General features: G+C 51.9%; 6 protein-coding genes across 6 annotated transcripts; 1 reads left to right on the top strand and 5 right to left on the bottom strand.

The window, feature by feature from the left end:
• Positions 1–2,507: 2,507 nt before the first annotated feature.
• On the bottom strand, positions 2,508–4,752 carry LRP88_14832 (fungal specific transcription factor domain-containing protein; the record flags this gene model as incomplete). Its single annotated transcript, XM_083251166.1, has 8 exons — positions 2,508–2,718; positions 2,782–3,347; positions 3,399–3,415; positions 3,442–3,547; positions 3,599–4,279; positions 4,333–4,408; positions 4,464–4,527; positions 4,674–4,752. 8 exons carry the CDS (start codon positions 4,750–4,752, stop codon positions 2,508–2,510), a joined length of 1,800 nt encoding a protein of 599 aa, XP_083093201.1.
• Positions 4,753–5,605: 853 nt separating this feature from the next.
• Positions 5,606–7,129, bottom strand: LRP88_14831 (sugar porter family MFS transporter; the record flags this gene model as incomplete). Its single annotated transcript, XM_083251165.1, has 3 exons — positions 5,606–6,254; positions 6,301–7,005; positions 7,053–7,129. 3 exons carry the CDS (start codon positions 7,127–7,129, stop codon positions 5,606–5,608), a joined length of 1,431 nt encoding a protein of 476 aa, XP_083093200.1.
• Positions 7,130–8,254: 1,125 nt separating this feature from the next.
• Positions 8,255–11,504, top strand: LRP88_14830 (glycosyl hydrolases family 2, TIM barrel domain-containing protein; the record flags this gene model as incomplete). Its single annotated transcript, XM_083251164.1, has 3 exons — positions 8,255–8,855; positions 8,903–10,301; positions 10,355–11,504. 3 exons carry the CDS (start codon positions 8,255–8,257, stop codon positions 11,502–11,504), a joined length of 3,150 nt encoding a protein of 1,049 aa, XP_083093199.1.
• Positions 11,505–11,837: 333 nt separating this feature from the next.
• LRP88_14829 (uncharacterized protein) lies at positions 11,838–12,987 on the bottom strand (the record flags this gene model as incomplete). Its single annotated transcript, XM_083251163.1, has 3 exons — positions 11,838–12,194; positions 12,246–12,579; positions 12,626–12,987. 3 exons carry the CDS (start codon positions 12,985–12,987, stop codon positions 11,838–11,840), a joined length of 1,053 nt encoding a protein of 350 aa, XP_083093198.1.
• Positions 12,988–16,308: 3,321 nt separating this feature from the next.
• On the bottom strand, positions 16,309–17,725 carry LRP88_14828 (uncharacterized protein; the record flags this gene model as incomplete). Its single annotated transcript, XM_083251162.1, has 4 exons — positions 16,309–16,574; positions 16,624–16,938; positions 16,985–17,258; positions 17,339–17,725. The coding sequence occupies 4 exons, from the start codon at positions 17,723–17,725 to the stop codon at positions 16,309–16,311; spliced, it is 1,242 nt and encodes a 413-aa protein (XP_083093197.1).
• A 515-nt stretch (positions 17,726–18,240) lies between these two features.
• Positions 18,241–19,523, bottom strand: LRP88_14827 (uncharacterized protein; the record flags this gene model as incomplete). The annotated part of the gene is made up of 2 exons (XM_083251161.1): positions 18,241–18,933; positions 18,987–19,523. 2 exons carry the CDS (start codon positions 19,521–19,523, stop codon positions 18,241–18,243), a joined length of 1,230 nt encoding a protein of 409 aa, XP_083093196.1.
• Positions 19,524–19,604: the final 81 nt, after the last annotated feature.

The following is a 19,604-nucleotide window of genomic DNA, read 5'->3' as shown; positions in this document are numbered from 1 at the left end:
CATGATGAGTGGACTCTAACCACCAGAAAAGAAAAAAAAATACTCCATCACGAATCTCTGCCCATCGTGGACCGTTGGGCTTCGAACTGACAGCTGGGGCTCTGCAACGTCAGAAGCCATCAATCGGCTGACAGCCAAAGCCCTGACATTATCCTAGAGGCCCTGATCCTTGTCTAGAAAGGACCGAGTTCTCCAAATGGTCACCACTTTTTTTCTCTACCCCTGGATCGGCTAGCAACGCCTTTTCCTTAGCCCAAAGCTTCAAAGTGTTGGTTCACGACTCTTCCTTCAGCGGCCACTTCCAATCACAATTCCTTCATTCCTTCGAGTCAATGAACATGAGACGAACCAGTTCGATCGATCGTTACACGTGTTAGTTCATCCCTCCGCTATCTACGTCGGAGCCGCGCCTCTTATCAGCGATCTTTGCTCTGTGGAATGCGTCCGGACTTTGAGCTGGGTCAGGGGTCGCATGCATGAATTCGATAGAGCTGATGAGGTATTTACAGCCGAGGCTTTCCTGAGTCGTTGACACATGAAGCACGCCATGCCCGTTGCTAAGGCGGCTCTCGAAACTCGGTCGTTTCTTTGATTGCCTTCTAGACTCTTTCTTAGTAGATCACTGCGGCTGCGGCGGCTGTGGCAAAGATAAGGACCTTCTTCTTTTGAATCAGCCTCATTCATGACCTGCATTCCGCACTAGACTATCGACACGCCGTTGCCAAGCCACCAGTTGCCGCGCCCTTTACCTCGTCAGGAGATTTTTTTCCTCTTGGCCCAGGTCATTCTCTCCATCTGATGCTCCAATCTCCCTTGGCAAAGCTCGGCTCGACGGCCTTTCCCGCCATAACAGCCTCACAGAGTCGTCTCTCTTCACCGACGAGGAACCCAAAGACGACACCTCTTCGCGCCGCGCATTTTGTCATTTCCCTCTCCTTTGCTCTTTTCTGGCCTTCTTTTCGTTTTTCGACCATGGCGTCTGTTTCTTGAATCCTCTCTGCGCGTCCTTTTTCGCCACCAACGTTCCCGTTGACCTCGGACACTGACTGTGGTGGCCGAATACGTGTTCCACTGCGGACTGCCATACGTACCAATACATGGCCGTCAACGCTGCTGTCGCCCTCTTTATTTCCTGAAAGGTCCATGTCTTCTCCAGCAGAGGCCACGCCTGGGAGTCCCTGTGGGAGAGGGACTGTTGTATCGACCATCACGTCTTCGTTCTCGGGCTCAGACTCTTCCATCGACAATCGATGAGGCCCGAAAACATGGTCCTCGACAGCGCTGCAAGGTACCAAGATTCTATCATCGCCTTTGCTCTGTTTGCCCTTCTTCTTCGATCGAACTCCTCCCTGCCCTTTGGTCTTTCCTCTCACTTCCGCTTGGCCACCGTCCTCCGCGGATAGAAGCTGCACAAACGTCGTCTCGAGTTCACGGTCTAGTTTCCCTGGCTTGTTCGTCCTGCACCGGCTTGAACAGTACTTGACGGGCGTGTCGTTGGCCTTGGCCTTTACCGTTGTCCGTCGATTGCTGATGACTCTCCCACATGAGTGACAATATGGCGTCGCCTCGCCACCGGGAAGTAAGTAAAAGGGTGCAGGCGTCGCTTGGGACTTGGATGGCCGGCTCCAGCTGTCCATCCAGCTCATCTTGGGTGATCGTAGATGCGACCGGTGATGCAGTAGTGGTTGCGTAGAGAAGGGCCGTGAGACTCGACAGCGCTGTGATGGCACGGTGCAACACTCGAGTTGGACCTTTCTTGGGAAGCGTCCACCGAACATGTCGAGGTCTAGAGGGGACAATCCATTGCAAAGGTTGTCTCACGTCGATAGTTCGGCTGCAAGAATGTGGATTCCAAGGTGATGATGTCATTGTCGTCATCGAGATACGGCGCTTCGAGGGCTAGGCTAGGCCACAACCCACAATCTTCAGGTGAATTGGCAAATTGAAAGGGCAAATCTCTCTCAAAGTGACGCCTGAATATTTTCTGGTGATTTGTTCTAGGAGAAAATCTTGCCTCCAGAGCCCGCCTTTATGTGTTATGCCACAGACCATGGTGTCTCAGCACTCAATGCAAGAAGCGGCCCTTAGCCTACATCCAATTCATGATGGTATTGAAACATTCTCTTTTTTAGCTTAATATTGGCGTTTTTACAACAGCCTAAGAAGTTGCTCCGTGGCGCTGTTCAAGTGTCTCTCGAATCACAGATTCTTCTAGGGTAGGCACGGAACCATTGACTACAATCCGTTGATGAAAAGGAACCCCTTAGCCAGTTGACACCTTCACTCGATTCGGCAAGTGTCACTTTGAATTCCAGAGCTCACACTCTCCAGGTATGAGAAAAATTAGAAAGAATACAACAAGGCTAATTTACAATCCCTCTTTTCTCCCATCGCCAAAACGTGGGACTTGTCCTTCACAAGTCTGAACTCTGAACGGCATCAACTTCTATTAAGCATGCCAATGTTCACTCCTCAAAGTGCTAGTGCATGTATAGAAACATGAAAGGCTAGCATGATTCCTTGATATACCCATCCGCTTTCTCGATCAGCCCCAAACTTCGTTCAACGCTCGGCGAATCTGCTCCGAAAGAGATGCTACGCCAGTGGTGGAACAGCTGCTGGAGATGATCGCCCACACGAGTGACACGATGGCTGATAAGATCCTTCAAAGCAGGCACTTGACAGGCTGCGAGGAGTATGAGCATTGCCCCCGACATACTAGCTAGGTCAGTATTCACTGTTCTAACATAGGGAGAGAGGCGGTGATTAGAAGACACTTACGACAGTGAACATATCCAGGTATCAATCATGACCGTCTGTGAGAAGCCTCGCAGGTTGAGTGCATGAAGCAGGCAGGCATCCAAACACGCCTTAGAGTTGACCAAAGCCTCTGGGATAGCAAGACCACTGTCGTTCGCACCCACGTGGCTGTCACTTAGCATCCACATCAGATACGGCCGGTAGATGACCCCCCTGCATGTCAAGTAACGTTGTCGAAGGAACCCTCCAGCCTCAGTGGCAGTCTCTTCCGTGTCGATGCTGAAGTAGAAAGATGCCGGCAACACGTCGCGCCAATCGTCTAGTTGGCGCTGAAGCTCAGCTACGATCCTTGGAAATCGAGATTGGTCGAACGCGGCGCCTGAGTCTCGCGCGTACAATAGCTGATGTACTCGGTTAAGCAGACGCCTCATGCTGATACAGGCGAGGAAATAGAGCGACGACTCCTCTTCTTCCTTGTCTGAAGTGTGTGTGTGGTAGACGCTGGGGAGCTGGACAGAAGATTCGACCCGAGCAATTCCAGAGGGTGGGCAAGCTGATAACTCGGCCATGTAGTCGCTGCGTGTAGTGTTAGTCAAGGTCTACATTCTTATTGTCTCAGTAGTACCTTTCGAGGATATAACAAGACCAGAATATTCTTCTGATCCGCTCCTCATTCTCAACGTCTGGTTTGTCTGAGGGATACGACAAGAGAAGCATGCATCTTGTCGCTGTGGCGCTCAGATACTCCCAAGCTTGAAGGGGCCGAACGAGCGAGGCAAAATAGATGCTGCGAAAGATTAGTATTGAGTAAAAGCACATGAATCTCAACTCACGCAGCAAAGAATAGGCATTGGGTCGTTTCCGAGTCAACCTGAAGATGGGCGACATGTATCTTCTTCAAAGCTAGTTGAAAGTAGACGTCGCCCATCTTCCGCTTCCGAAGCCTTTTTTCTTTCTCTCCATCTTCAGAGTCAGTCGCAAATCGTAGGCCAGCGACAGACTGGCTTGCACATCCCAACGCTAGTGTCAGCAAGCAGAGACAGCAGTGGACAGTGTCCTCGGCTGGCACCCCATTCTCCATTGTCGATCTTATCGCTTGCAGCTGACTCTGTGACATTGTGGGATACCAAAAGTTCACATTGTGTTCGAATGAGTCGAGTATTGAGTCGATAGCATCGGCATCAACATAGGGATATATCGGGTTCGATGTGACCGCCAACGGAGCGCGAGATTGCTCAAGGTGGAATATCGACATGCCGTCGCTGCGTAGTTGTGGAAATACATCAAAGTGCGGCCATTGCAGGACAGACTCTGTTGTTGAAGTGTGCATCGAGTCCAAGACGGCGTTCTCAAAGTTGTTGCCATTCTCACGATAGTCCTGGCTGGTAGGGGTATGGATAGCAAAGCTCCTCCGCCGCAGGCTTGCGTCTGGTGTTGAGCCACAGAAAGAATTGGTGCGACGATCCTGCGGCGAAGCTTGAGACTGGGGCTGACTGGTAACCTGAGGACTGATTGACGACTAGGAGCAGCGTGGGTCAGAGGATGCACGCTGATAACGGAAGCTCGACTCACGATATTGGACTTGAGCTCGTGGAGGGATCTCTCCACTCGAAGGACGCTCTCCAGGATTACATCGGTCTTGCTTCTTCTGAGGTGCCATTATTACTACACAGCGACATGAACGGTGTCCATTCTATGCTTACGAGTTCGCCTCAGACCCATATGCGCATTCTTGATTCGCAGCGGCACACGTGGCACAAGGATGGCCTCCATCGCATCTATCAACCGAGTCAGAGATACGTTGATAACGGGAGTCTCGGATGGAGGGTTCAGGGACCTTGTTTTACGGGTCCGACATCCATCACACTGTGTCGCATCAGCTCAGATCAGCACACAGTCTACAAACTCAAAACGTACCGCATGCGAAGTCCGAAGCCTCTTCCTTGCAGGCCAGTTGCCAGAGTCGTTCAATCCGTCGTCAACTTGCTCCATCGCGTCAAAAATCCGCTTTCGCTCCGCCACGGGCCGATGAGAAAACGCGGGGAACGAAGCGCATAATAACAGGAAAGGTCATGTGAAGGACGTGAGTGGATCGACAATGAGGAGAAGACCGGGGATACTCGGACCGGCGTCAATTGAGCGTTGAGATTGGAGCGGCAGTGAAAACGACCCCAGGTCCGTTACCCCAGTCTGTAGCGGGAGAGGCGATTGGTTGTTCGGCTTCGTATTTCCTCAGAGCCGAGGGAATGGACAAAGTTTGACGGTCATGCGACGGAGGGGAATTTCGTTTCTGTTTCTTGTGTCGTGAGAGGGCATTCGTGAGAGGCACTAGACGAGCAATACTGGGCTGTCCCGATGGGTTGTTGTGTTGGTGATGGCCCTAAGTGAGTGGTCTCATGTACGGGTGACCACTCACTGCACTCAGTCGCTGCCCCCCCTGTGTTGCTGCCCACAATTGGAACCGCCTTCTAATTTTCTCAAGTTTTACCTGACTCTTGCGCTCTCCGTGAAGACACAGGGTAGGAGGGAGAGGCTCGGTTGCTTCAGTCAAGTAATGTCCATTCGAGAATGCCGTTTAAATCTCCATCTTAAGCTCAGCACGAAGTAGCAGCTCACATACACCAATTACTTGACAATGGCAATGAGAAATGAACGAGAGCATTGGGCCCTTGTAAGCTCGATTTAGTTGAGATCTACTCAGTCGCGTTGGCATAATTGCAAATTTGGTATTTTCAAATCATGCTTCATTCTTCATATTGACAAACAACTCAACTACCCATGCCAACCCTCCGCATTACTCTCAGCCCTACAAATCCCCGTCCAATCAGCTCTATAAAGTAGTTGTTTAAGCCTCCAGCTTGCCATCTCCAGTAAGATTGAGCGTATTCATGACAGTTGTCGCATCCCTCTTCTCGAGACTCTTGTGGACAGGATTCGGCGCCTCAAACACCTCAGACAGCTCCTCCAGAGTACGATCCTTGGTCTCGGGGAAGAAGAAGTAGATAAAGACCGCCTCAAAGAGATCCCAGAACACAAAGACCAGGTAGAAGTAGTACTTGATGTGCTCGAAGGCAGGACCGCTGCTGTACTGGATGACCGCCGAGGCCAGGGAGCTGGCAAAGTTTCCAATGGCTGTGCCTTTGGCGCGGATGTCGGTGGACAAGCACTCGGCAATGTAGGCAGACTGAAGGGGCGTCCAACCAAAGGAGAAGACGATGCCAAAGATGAAGATCATGGCCACGGTTCCGTTGGCAGCGTCCTTGTTGTTTGGCTCGTCGAGGGAGAGCTTGCTGGTGCCCGTGATGATTGCGAAGCAGCATGAGCAAAAGACGATCGAGTAAAGCAGGAGAGGGCGTCGTCCAATAACGTCTGTCAGTCGGGCTCCGAGAATGGCGCCAAAGAAGCAGAGAACGGGGTTGATGCCGTTCAGAGCCAGCACCTTGTGTTGCTGGTGGATGCCCGCATTCTTAAGCATGACTGGCATATAGTACGAGCTAATCAAGTCAGTGCGTTTTCTTTCAATGTCAGGGTAAGACTCACCTCAAGCTGTTTCCACTGATCTGTCCAAAAACTGCCATTCCAAGAACACAGATGAGTCTGCGTCGCGCACTATGCGTCTTCCAGAGTCCACTATAGTCCCACCACTTCTTGTCGGTCGCTTCGGCCGAAATCTGCGACATCATCTCCTTCATTTGAAGCTGAACCATGGCGTGGTTCTCATCTCCCTCGCCGTGATAGGTGGCAAGCACCTTGATAGCCTCATTGTGTTTATCCTGAGCCATGAGCCAACGGGGCGACTCGGGCAAGAAAAAGACGCCAAGAACCACGATGCCAGAGGTGATCATCTGGCACCAAATGGGAATGCGCCAGGCCGAGTCAGTGTCGATGTAGCTGCATCCGTAAACGACCCAGCTGGCGATGATGCTGCCAATGTACCAGGTACAGTTATACAGACCCGTCAAGGTGCCTCGCCACTTGGGATGAGCCATCTCACTGACATAGCAGGGCGCAGAGACACAGCAGAAGCTGACGCCAAAGCCCAGGACGAAGCGTCCACCGAGGAACTGGCCACGGCCTGACGAGGTCGCCTGCACGATTGTGCCGATAATGACGACGGCAGCACCTGTGAACATGCCCCAACGTCTACCAAAGTAGTCGTTCACGGGACCTGTAAAGAAGACGGCAGCGACAGAGCCGATGTTGTACATGGCAAAGATGATGCCGGTGGTTGAGCCCTCCATAGACCTAGGCGGCATTAGCCAGGCGCTTCCACCTTTGATGGGCTTACTTACATTCCGAAGTAATTCTGATAGGACACCATTCCGTTCAGACCACCCATGAGCGATCCATCATATCCTAAGGGAAACATGTTAGGATGCCAAATCTTGGCTTGTGGGGTTGCGGATTGTGGTGTCGCAAGTTGACATACCATTCTGTTCAGGCAAAGCATGTTAGCTACCCAACCTCTACCACTAATTCAGTCATTTCAACGTACCAGACAGCCGCAGAGATAGGCGCAGCCAAGAACCAAGTAAAGCCGAAACATACGAGGAGTCCATGGCGAAAGGTCCTGGTTCTCAACATCATGGGCAAGCTGAACAACCACATCAACGTCGTGGATGTCATCCCCATGCTCCACCTTGGTCTTGTCAAAAGATTTAGAAGCCATTGTTTTCAAAAGGCATGCAGAGGAGTTGAAGAAGAGACTTGGTGACAGCGTCGCACTCGATCCTCGACTCTTTTTATATATGTTGAAGACTCTCCTGCCCCCCCAATTCCATGGAAGCGGAACCTTGGCCCCAGACGGCCTAGACTGCCCGCCCAACGTCGTCCCCGGATTTGCGCGTGCCCTAAAGGGTGTTCTGACTTTGTCTGGTTTAGTTCAGCAGGGCCGAATCGGCGACGCCTCCTGATCATTAGGCTATTATTCCCTGCAACCCTCCGAGACAGGGGGGATCCTGGGCCGGCTCCGGTACCCCCGGGGCGAAACCTGGGGTAACAGGAGAGGGCCAAACTTTAAACGGCTGACGGCAGTGAGCAGTCGGATGGACTGAGGTTTCCCGTGGTCTAGCTTCCAGGATTATCAAGCCACAATCGGCTTTTCAAGTCACAAGTGTGCCGTCCTCTCGTGGTAAAGGTGGTGGTGCTCCATCCGGCTCCGGTATCCCCGAGTGCCAAACCTGGGGTAGCACTCGTCAACGTGATTGGCTCGCGTATGTGTCGGAGTCGGTGAGGAGACGGAAAAGATCATCAAAGTCAAGCCATGTTGTCATGCGGGCCGGTGGAGTTTACTCCTCCTCCTCAGCCAGTCCTGGTCACCTGTTGATTTGTAGCATGTTACACGCATCATGAAGTGGGAAACGACGGATGCCTATCTTGAGGGGACACAGTGCCAGAGGGGCTGTGCTTTGCAACATAGGATAAAAGCTCAACGAGCCTCCTCGCTACCAATCCGCAACTTCAAGTCATTTACCAGACAAACGTTTGTTCAAACATGGGAGAGAGCGTCAGACTAGAGCCCAAGGGCATCCCCCTCCAAGAGGACGAGTCTCGTCCCGATTACTCCAACGAGGCCGTCTTTAGGAGAAATTGCCTCCCCACCCGATCATATCATATCCCCGACACCTCGTTACTTCTCAATGGCACTTGGGACTTTCACCTAGCCTCCACACCGCTCGAGGCTCCGGAGCCGACCGCGACAAAGGGCCTCGCTTGGGGAGGGATCCAAGTGCCGGGCCATTGGCAGCTGCAAGGGCACGGCAAGCCTTGGTACACCAACGTCCAGTTCCCCATTCCCGTGTGCCCTCCCTATGTTCCTACTGAGAACCCAACTGGAAGTTATCGTCGAAAGTTCAATGTTCCTCCTGCTTGGGATGTGGATTCTCAGCTGAGGCTTCGCTTTGAGGGCGTTGACAGCGCGTACCATGTGTGGGTCAATGGCGCGTTGGTCGGATACGCTCAAGGTTCGAGGAACCCGTCAGAGTTTGACATTTCTTCATTTGTCGACCGACATGGAGAAAATGAGCTGTTTGTCAGGGTCTACCAGTGGTCTGACGCGACCTACATTGAAGATCAAGACCAATGGTGGCTATCAGGTGAGCACTACACTTCTCAACAACTGACAGAAGCTGACAGTCCCAAGGTATCTTCAGAGACGTTCGTCTCATTTCTTTCCCAGCATCTAGAATCGAAGACTTCTTTCTTCGAACAGACCTCGATGCTGCTTATGAGAATGCTACCCTCAGTGCAACTGTCGACGTGTTCACTGGAGGCCCTGGCACCATTGAGCTCACGCTTTCTGAGCTTGACACGAACGGTGGCGCCGTAATTGGCAAGACTGAGGTTTCCGTCAACCATGAAACCAAGAAGGCCGAGCTCAGCCTCAAGGTCGACAAGCCCAACAAATGGACAGCCGAGACACCATACCTTTACCAGACTGAAATCGTCCTCAAGTCCAACGACTCTAAGACCTCTCACAAGGTGCAACAACGCATTGGCTTCCGAAAGGTTGAACTCATCAACGGCCTGATGACTGTCAACGGAAAGCCCATCCGCCTGAGAGGAGTCAACCGTCACGAACACCACCCACTCCTTGGTCGCTCCGTTCCCCTCGAATTCGCCAAGAGGGACCTTTTGTTGATGAAGACGCACAACATTAACGCTCTTCGATGCGCTCACCAACCTCACGACCCCCGAATCCTCGACCTATGCGACGAGCTTGGCTTGTGGGTCATGGGAGAGGCTGACCTCGAGTGCCACGGCTTCTACGACGCTGTTGCTCGTCCTCTCGACATTCCCGAAGAGATGGATTACGGAGAGCGAAAGAAGCTTGCCTTCCCCCAGGCAGCACAGTTCACTTCCAACAACCCCAAGTGGAAGGATGCCTACCTCGACCGTATCCAAGCCGTCATCAACCGCGACAAGAACCACGCTAGTATCATCATCTGGAGTCTGGGTAACGAAGCTTTCTATGGAGACAACCACAAGGCCATGTTCGAATATGCCACCAAGGTTGATTCAGGCCGATTAGTCCACTACGAAGGAGACGAGCAGGCTGTCACTACACACATGTACAGTTACATGTACCCCAGCGTCGAGAAACTCATCCAGTCTTGCAAGGAGGAAGGCGTAAAGGACGGAAAGTTCGACAAGCCCATCGTCCTATGCGAGTACGGGCACGCCATGGGCAACGGCCCAGGCTGGCTCGAGGACTACGAACAGGCTTTCCGCGATTACCCACGTCTCCAAGGTGGTTTCATCTGGGAATGGGCCAACCACGGTCTGTGGAAGGAAGAGGATGGCCAGGGCTTCTACGCCTATGGTGGTGACTTTGGCGATGAGCCCAATGATGGCACTTTCGTCATGGATGGCTTGGTCAGCAGCACTCATCAGCCAACTCCAGGTTTAACCGAATACAAAAAGGTCATCCAACCTGTTGGATTCTCTCTTGAGGGTAGCAACTTGATCGTCGAGAACTGGCATGACTTTGCCGATCTAAGCCACCTTGGGGCGACTTTCCAGGTGGAAGCCCTGGGAGAGACGTAAGTTGTTCTTAATAGGTACTATACTTGAACCTCAGCTAACCATAATACAGATCTACTTTGCTTCAAGCAGGCTCTCTAGAGCTCCCATCTATCCCTGCCGGAGAGAAGGCATCTATTCCCCTTCCGCTCGATGCCAAGCGATACGGTAGCCAGAACGAAGTCTACTTGACGGTAACCTTGACCCTCAAGCAGGCGACCTCCTGGGCCCCTGCCGGTCACCAAATCGCATGGTTCCAGCATCAACTCCAAGGCCCCAGTACCAAGACCCTCGCTGCAACCAACGCCCTTACCTCTCAGCTATCTGTGTCTCAAGAAGGACCAACTGTTTCTGTTGCTGGAACTAGCTTCAACTTCACATTCGATCGAGCTCGTGGTGCTCTCAAGACCTGGACAGTAAATGGTCACACCCTATTAGAGGCTGACCCTACATCTGGTGTTGCCATCAGTCCCTCGTTCTGGCGTCCCAAGACTGATAACGACGTCCCTATTTCCTTGCCATATTGGAAGCGATTCGGCGTCGACGCCCTTACATCACAACTACGCTCTTTCAGGGTGGACTCGTCCGACTCAAAGAAGACCGTGATCAAGGCCCACACATTTATCTCCCCGCCGGTGCTCGACTGGGGCTGGAACTGCGAGATTGAGTACACAGTTCACGTCACGGGCGCGCTCGGCATTAATGTGACCCGTCTTGCGCCTACTGGATCCTTCCCAGAGCATGTTCCTCGAATTGGCCTGAACGTCTATGGTAACAAGGGTCTGGAGCATGTCAACTGGTTCGGTCTTGGCCCAGGAGAGAGCTATCCTGATAAGAAGCTGTCCCAGCGCGTGGGCATCTGGGGCGTCGAATCCGTTTCATACCTACACACTCACTACGATGTCCCTCAAGAGAACGGAAACAGAATGGAAGCCAGATGGCTAACCCTCAGAGACGCCAAGTCTCCCAGCATTGGATTGAAGGCGACTCGCCTGGGAACTGGCGAACAATCACACTTCAGTTTCGTAGTGTCCCGTCACAGGGATGATACTATCCAGAAGGCCAAACATCCTCATAACCTCTTTGAAGAGGATGCCACTCTTTTCAGATTGGATGCCAAGGTCGCTGGTGTTGGAACGGCAGCCTGTGGTCCTGGTGTGAGGGAGGATCTTTTGGTCAAGACTGAGGAAGTAAGCTTTAACTTTTTGATAGAACCACTCTAGACTGTAGATACCGGTATGAATTTATGAGCTATCCAACTGTCCTTCAATGAGATACACCATTGCAAGACGGGTCAGTCTTGAACCAGCGCGAGCTTTCGCAACACCAACCTCGGAATTAAACAAGAATGTCTTGTTCTCGGTCTAGACCATATCCATCTGACCCAACAGCGCATCTCTTGGTCAACTAGTTAATATGAATAACCAATTTTTGCAAGATATTAGACATCGCTTATGCTTCGCTGCTAAGTACAAGAAACTCAAAGACCCATGAATTCCATGTACACCCATCACTACAAATGCTTTTAACCCTTTTCTATTGTTTTCATCCATCATTTAATCATCCTCAACCTCGACAATCTCAGTGAGCATCGAGTCAATAAAGGCACGCTGCTCCTCCAAAAAGTGTCGCATACCGGGAATGTCGTACTTCTTCTTGGCCAGAACTAGCTTGCGCTCCTCCTTGGACTTGGCGCGAAGTCGCTCCTCGAGGATCTCGAGGCGATACTCAGTATATTGGTGGTAGAGCTCGTCAAGGTTACTGATGCCGCGAACACCGGTGAGGACACTCTCATCGCGGATGAAGGGGGACTTGGGTCGCAGGGCGGTGACCATTGTGATACGCTCGCGGCCGCCGAGGGCCTTGAGAGCCTGGTGCTCGATGTATCGGCCCTGAAGAATAACAGCAGTACCCTATAATGCATTAGCTCGAAGCTTCCTCATCAAGACTCAGAGAGAACTTACCGTGCTGGGACCGCGGACCTTGATGACTTCACCGTTGGGCTTGCGCACAGCAGTCTCGCCACCAACCATGCCAGTGCAATCAGACATCATGACGACACAGACAAAAGGGAAGCTGTCGTAGTGCCAAGCGACAGATGACAGGTTGTCGTTTTCAGCACCGTCGCGGAGCTTGTTCTCACCGATGGAGATCTCGGCGTTCTTGTCGTCGCTGACGGAGATGTTGATGTTGGCAATGTCAAAGTCGAAGGCAGGGACAACCTCGACACCGGCGACCTGAGAAATCTTGGCAAGGGTCTCGGGGGAGTGCCAAGATTCGTAGGTGAAAGGGGCCAGCCTGGTCAAGTCAGTGGATGTACAGATACAGAGGATAGAGAACTTACTCGTGACCCATGCCTCGGACCATGTTGGCGTTGAAGGTGGAAGCGTACTGGCACTTTTCCAGAACAGTCTCGCTGAAAATCTCGGCACGCATCTGCTTAATAGCCTCCTCGCTGAAAAGAGGGAAAGGCTCAGAGCAGGCGTTGGGGGAGATACCATGGCCCTCAAGACCAATCTCCTTCATACTGAGGATCTTGGAAGGAGGCTGGAAAGCCAGGTGCTTCTCGGCGTCCCATGCCTCTTTCTTGGTGAGCTTTGCCCCATCAATCAGAGACTGAGGAAGCTTCTTGGATGGCCTGGTAGCCCGCTTGGTGGCAGGGCCGACGACGTGGGGAGGGGGAGGGTGGGAGATAAGACCAGGCATTTTAGATTCGGGGAATTGGAGACTTGGGGAAGAAGCTTGGAGACTTGATCTGATAAGAGAAGCTCTGTAGTGTATTGGGGATCAATTCCACCAAGGAGAGATAGCCGTAGGATATTTATGTCGTGGTAGACCAAGTCCCCAGACACTTCCCCACGTTTTCCGGTCATGAACAAGCGTGGAGGTGGTCTCGGACCTCAATCAGTCGGCCAGCCATCCGATAACCACAGTCGGCATTCTAAAAGTCTTCTTGTCAGACTCTCGGAAGTCAAGTGTGTCACATGGTCATCGATGAGGCTCCCGACCCTTGTCAAATGTGGCTTGCTCCACGTTGTTAGCGCCCTTGTGGCAGAAGCCGAAGCGAACCCTCGGGTCCCTCAGCCGAGCTCCAGATCCGGTACTTTGAAGGTTTCAGCAAAGCCGTGGGAAATTTGCCTCTTGGGGGGAGTTGGGGTCTGCTGTGGTGATTCTATTGGATGGACTTGTATTGTGTATATGAAGCAGAAATAAGTGAATAGTTACAATCAGTCCACATGTCGCATTAGGAAAGTGGTGACTTATGAACTAGCAGCAGTGGCCAGTGGTGATGGGATGGGCCTGTCTGGCCGGCATGGCTTGGCGTTGGGGCACAGTGGCAGTGAAAATCAAGATCCATAGCCATAGTCAGAGTCACAGTTCACAGTGACAGTCATAGTCAGCTCAAGGTGATAGCCAGAGCAAGAATGGACGAGTGCAGAGGTTGACCTAAATCACTTTCATGAACGCCACATTTCGGCCCCAACAACGATCCCGATCAGCAATGCATCTCACTTGAAAATATTTCAACCTCATTTTCCACTACTTCATAGATTCGGTCTCGCCGTCGCTGTCACAGTCCTGCCTGGGCTTCCTTCACAGACCTCTAAGGATCCCCCACCACCACGCCGAAAGAGCATCTGAATATGAAAGACTTTGCAACAAAAAGAAAGGAGGAATTCAAGAAGGGATCCCATGTTTTTCTCGGCTTGCTTTCCGAGGTGACCATCGGAATCCTGCCTCACTAGAGACCTTGCGCCTTGGGGGTCTTCGGGTGTCTCCTCGGAAAGAAGGCATCGCGCTGTTGATGGGCCTCCCAAGCAAGTCGTCAGGACCCAGCTTGCAAAGCAGGCACCAACATGCATCAAATCAGGTGTCTTGACTCTGTGATGTTCCGCTGCAATGGTCAGTCAAGAATAGTATGGGTGTCGATAGTGAATTTAGCATAAAGACACCTCGCAACCATCAAATGAATTCACGCCGACTGCTTGGGATAACAACACAAGCGCTTTAGGAGCCCAGCCCCAGCGATGGACAGGCTGGGCCTGGCGCAACATGGACTCCAGGACACTCAGCGACATTCCATTCCATAGCTTCGCTACCAGAGGGTTGCTACGGGAGCACCTGTCCTCTGTCCATGACGGATGTTTATCCATCAAGCCAGCGATCGGTGGAGTTTCTCTTTCTAAAATTCCACACCTACTAATGCAACGTTCTAGTATTTCCGAGCCGGTGCTGTTCCCCCGGACTCGCCGAGTCCACCAAGGCACCTAATCCAGCGCGTCGCGTCTTGATGGAGGGAGGGCGTGATTGGCATCCGATGGAGCAAGATATGAATGAGTGCCGACGGACTTTCAAGTCCTGTGGGGCAGGCGATCGGTGTCCAAACGGTGTCGAAATGATGCTCCCAGTGCATCACCAAGTCCAATGTCGCGTTGCCATCGTGAGCCCACGACGCGTCCAAATTCAGAATCCCATCCACGGGTGGGTTCGATTCCCCTCTGGCTTATGATTGGCTGCAAAGCAGTCCCACCTCCTTGCTTTTGATTGGATATTGAGCTAAGGAAAACTGGAGATGTTACTCTAATAGCAGATAAGCCATTGAGAGGCTTTGCTTTTAGGCTTATCTGTTTAGGCCCTATCTGTTAGCCACTTTTCTAGCTGTTCACTCGTGAATCTTAAAGATCTAGTTGGAATTCCGGCTGGTTCACTGATAACCATGTTCACAATTATTTTTTGTAAGAATAATTAGAAAATACCATAGAGAATATTTTATTGCTTCTCTTACTTAGACAATCTCGTACTATTTCCTACTGTGCATGCTGAAACACCGACCAACATTCAGGCCTACAGGGTAAGTGAAGTCTCTGGCTGTTGGAGCATCCCGGGTGTAAAACACGTGACTACCGGGTTGCTGAGGCGAAGACCATGGACACTCCAACGTGAAAGAAGGAGGCGATACTTGAAAGAATAGTAAGTTGTAAGGCTATGCGCTTCAAGAGAATGTGTTATAATTTTACTCCCGAGACTAAGCTGTCCATGCCACTTTCGCCTTGTCAACTTGAGCCATGTGCGGGTTTCGGACTCAACTGACTGCAAACAAGTAACGATCAGAGCCATAGACAGTAAATATCTTTTTTATCCTTGCATTAACAGTACTGTGTCGCGATCTTCGAGCCCGGGAATCTGTCAACCATGTATATTAAAATCGAGATATGACAAGGTGGGCCTTAAGGAACGGCTCGCCAAAGACAGCATCCTTGCGCGTCAAAAACACCCAACTGAGCGGCTCGCCCGCGAACTACCTGACATGGCATTTATTTGTTTGTGAAATTTCATGCGCTGAAATATTATAAGAGGGTGCATTCTGTTTGGATATTTCGAAAACCACCATGACGCCCCAATGGATGGGCGTTTGCGGCACATCGTGCCTTTCTTTCAATGACGTGTGGCATATTGTGATATTTAGGATCGACTTTATCCATCGTGTGTCACAGACTCTAATGAGACATGGCGAAATCTCCCTTCTTCAAGCCAAATTCTGTTGCGTAGGTTGTGTGATCCATGTCAACGTGTCTCACTAGTCTGAGCTTGAAATCCAGACCACGGTGTCCGCCTTTAGCTCGATGATCATTACCGACTACAGAATTATTACGACGTAAAAGTGCCGGAATATCAATGTAGTGTTGAACCTGTAGAGAGTAGACCTGGGACAAGGTTCAGGTGGGTGTGCCTGGGTGGTCATGGGACCCTTCCGGCAGTTGCTAGATATCACCAACAAAGCGGGAACAACCGCATATCTGCCGGTAAAACTACCGGCACTTCTAGATGAACTACGCCGCATTACCTGTCACATACCTCTACACCCATAGTTACGGAAGAGGGTGTATGGAACCGAACCCCGGCCCCTGATGACCGTGCTGCGGTCAAACATCGTGGAACCAACACTGGTCTGATGCGAGTAGATCATGCCCGGAATGGGTGTCAAGAGTTAAATTGCACTGACGATCTTTAAGTTGTCTAAAGTATTTAATAGCCCTCAGGTAGCTCAAGTTGGGGCTCTCTTCTTGTGAGCAGTGGACTTGTGTTGTTGATGCGTCCCCATTCATGTGCATCCAAGCACGCTTGACGGGAAGCTAACACACCAGGCCGTGTTCTTTTCACAACAGCATCTTCATATGTGTCCAACGCTGACCTCAATTCTTCGGTACCCTTGTTCTCCTTCAGAGCTGGCAGCACCTTCTCTACAAAGTCTGCGACATCAAGGATGACGTGGTTTGCACCCTCACCACGATCTATGCATGTCAGACATCACAACAGTGAGAATGAGTCGGACAAACTTACACATGGCCATAGCGTGGATGGCGTCTCCCATCAGAACTGCTCGACCGGTCGTACGGAGACCTTGTGGCGGAGGAAAGTCTTGAGGAGCGAGAGGCTTGAGCTCGGCATCTTCAGGAACGCTGAGTGCAAGAGTTCGGAACGGCTCAGCCCATGTCTCGGCGAGGCGTCTTATGAACTTGTACTTTTCATCATCTGTGGGTGGGATCTCGGTGGGTGTTGGGTTGTCGAGGAAGCCCTCGCGATATGGCCAAGACACGCACATCTGGTAGACGTATGGGTGGAAGACGTCACCATGGTTACCCGGCGTATCGAGCACTATTCGGTCAAATCACAAGAACATAATGAGGGTACCCGAACTTACAGCTAACGTATACGAAGGAATCATTTGCGGACGAGGTACCCTGCATGAAGAAGGGATCTAGCTCCTGGAGTGACTTGGTCTGCTCCGGTAGTAGGTCAAGTTTCACTCCCAACATGCGGACGGGAATTTTATGTGTTTCCGCGTTGTCCGGGAAGAGGATATGTCGGACGACGGACTGAGCGCCATCGCAGGCGACGAGAAGCCGTCCCGTGGCCGACTCGCCATCCTCAAACGTGGCGGTAACAGAGTCAGGGCCGTATGACAATAGAGCGAGCTGTTTCTCCCACTATACGCAGAATCAGGGCGTCAAAATGAGGTTATTCTACTACGGCAGGGTTGATGGTGGGTAAATACCTCAATTTCGATGTCCGTCGCCAAGATGTTCCGCAGACCCTCCCGAGTGACACGGATGCGGTCCGACTCGGGGGCCTTGGGAGTCGAGGCCTTGAGCTCTCCGGTGCTAATGTCGAAGAAGGGAAAGCTCGAAGAAAGACCCTCGGCGACAGCCGATCGATCAACATAGGCCTCCGGGAGACGGTCGACCAGGTTGCCGGGCAGCAGCGATCTCAGCGCCGGGAGGGACCAGTGCAACGTCAGGCCCCAGCCGGCGCCGCGGGTGGCGAGATCAGCGTCTCGCTCAAAGACGCGGCTGGGGATGCCCTGTTGGCGGAGGTGCTGGGCGAGAAGCAGGCCACTGATGCCGGCTCCGATGATGAGCACGGGCTGTGGTGAGGAAGTCATGGTGTGCTGTTTTTGTGTGGCGAGCTTTGTTTGATCGACATTAATAGATCGGAAACAACCAGAGTTTTTACCATCTGCTCCGCAGGCATTGATCTTGAGGGGGCTCCGCGTGGCTATACATGATTACATGCAGATTCACACCACTCTCGTCAACTCTCAGGCCACTTTGCGGTAGCGAGGCATCTTCCCCCCCCGGAACCAACACACGGACTTTTTCGCTCCGGCTCGGTGACATAAGAATAGCTTGCGTGCTTGCTAGTGCCCAGTGAAATGTGGGCTACCCGCAGAGGTGGCCTTCAAGGGTCGTGGAATGCGACGTCGAAGTCCCGGAGCAAGGGCCTTTATCCCTGTCTTCAACGGTTTATCTGTTGGTTCTGCCTCTATATTCCTGGCTAGTCCAGTAATTACACGTCGTACATTTATCTAATCGAAACGCTCATGCCTTGGGAATGAAAAAGGAAACATGGTAGCAACCCCGGCCTGCTCCCCGAATGAGAAGCTGTCACCTGTCATCTCTACGTGTAGGTTGATCCTACACTGTTGTTGGTGCTGGTATCCTTGCCCGCTCCGCCCGTCCCCATCTCGACAGTGTATGTGACAGACTTCATGATGCCGTTGGACCCCTGCAGGATGTTCTCCTCGCTCCCACTGCGCGATTTATTCGCCGCAGACGTGAACACGGTCGTGTTTCGCCCATGGCTCATGTCTTTGAGTTTGTATGCGTTGCTGCTCTTGAAGCCGTGATGACTCCGACTCTTTGTGTTGGGTGTGTTGTATTCGTCAGAGTGCTTGGAGCGATACTGGCGAGCCTTTTTGAGAAAGATGGGTGCAAGAAATGGTAGAGACGACACCATGTTCTGGAGATGGTCAGTAGAAGCACTGCGATGTGTCGTGGTGACACTTACGCCGACGTTGAACTCGATGGTGCCCCATAGCACCAACATGGTCGAATTTCCATCGTTTGGGTCCGTGATGCGATCGATCTGCGTGTATCGCATGATGCCGCATACCGTGGTGAAGATTCCCAGACCGAAAATGCCAATCAGACCAAGCTTCTTGGAGAGTCGTATCTCCAGCTTCCACAAGACGGGGACAGGTAACACGGCGACGACAATATCAGCGACGATGGTGACGACTGCGTAGCCCGTGAATGACGGGCCAGGAGCCAGACACGATCCATCCATGTACGGATTCCATGACTTGGCGACCTGTGGCAGTGACGATGAGCCTCATATCTTGGCTGTTGACGTGGCTGACTTACCGGCTTGCATGCAAAGATGAGGACGAGGGTACAGGCAAAGTGCGACAGGAAGACGGCCACGATGGTGAACCACACGACTGCCCGGTACCTGCTGTGGTCTGTACCGTTGAGTAGACGAAGGTAGCTGATCAAGAGGGCTATCTTGAAGAAGCTGATGCCCAGCTGGTAAAATGGTCTTCCAGCATAGTTGATGCGCGTATACGTGACGAGGTCCTTCTTCGGGCGAAGACGAAGAGGAAGTCCCAGACCGTACCTCGTCTCTGTATATTTATATCCATTAGCGAGTGTCCAAGCCACAATCCCAAAGGAATCGAGATACGTACGTGCAATGCACATCGCGGAGTAGATGATGGAAAACACCATGGATACCAACGACACCCAGTCATCGCTGGCGAGACCACGGTTCTTGTACCGGATATACAGACGCGATATGACCACTGCACTGGCAATCACCCCCAGAGCGACGCAGATGGCAATGATCTTGCGCCATTCCGAGACGCGCTCGGCTTCCTCTGTGGCGTGAAGAACCCAGCCCATTGTCGAGTCGAAGAAGGTGGCATACGGTGGTCAAGTAATTTAGAGAGACATGTTGGTTTGGGACATCAATTTAACAAAGAC

This window comes from Fusarium phalaenopsidis, assembly GCF_050370095.1.
Source record: "Fusarium phalaenopsidis strain FUZ10S chromosome Unknown contig_32376, whole genome shotgun sequence".
NCBI lineage: Eukaryota > Fungi > Ascomycota > Sordariomycetes > Hypocreales > Nectriaceae > Fusarium > Fusarium phalaenopsidis.
Note: the sequence above shows the minus strand (reverse complement) of the source record. Positions and strands in the feature narration are given on the sequence as shown.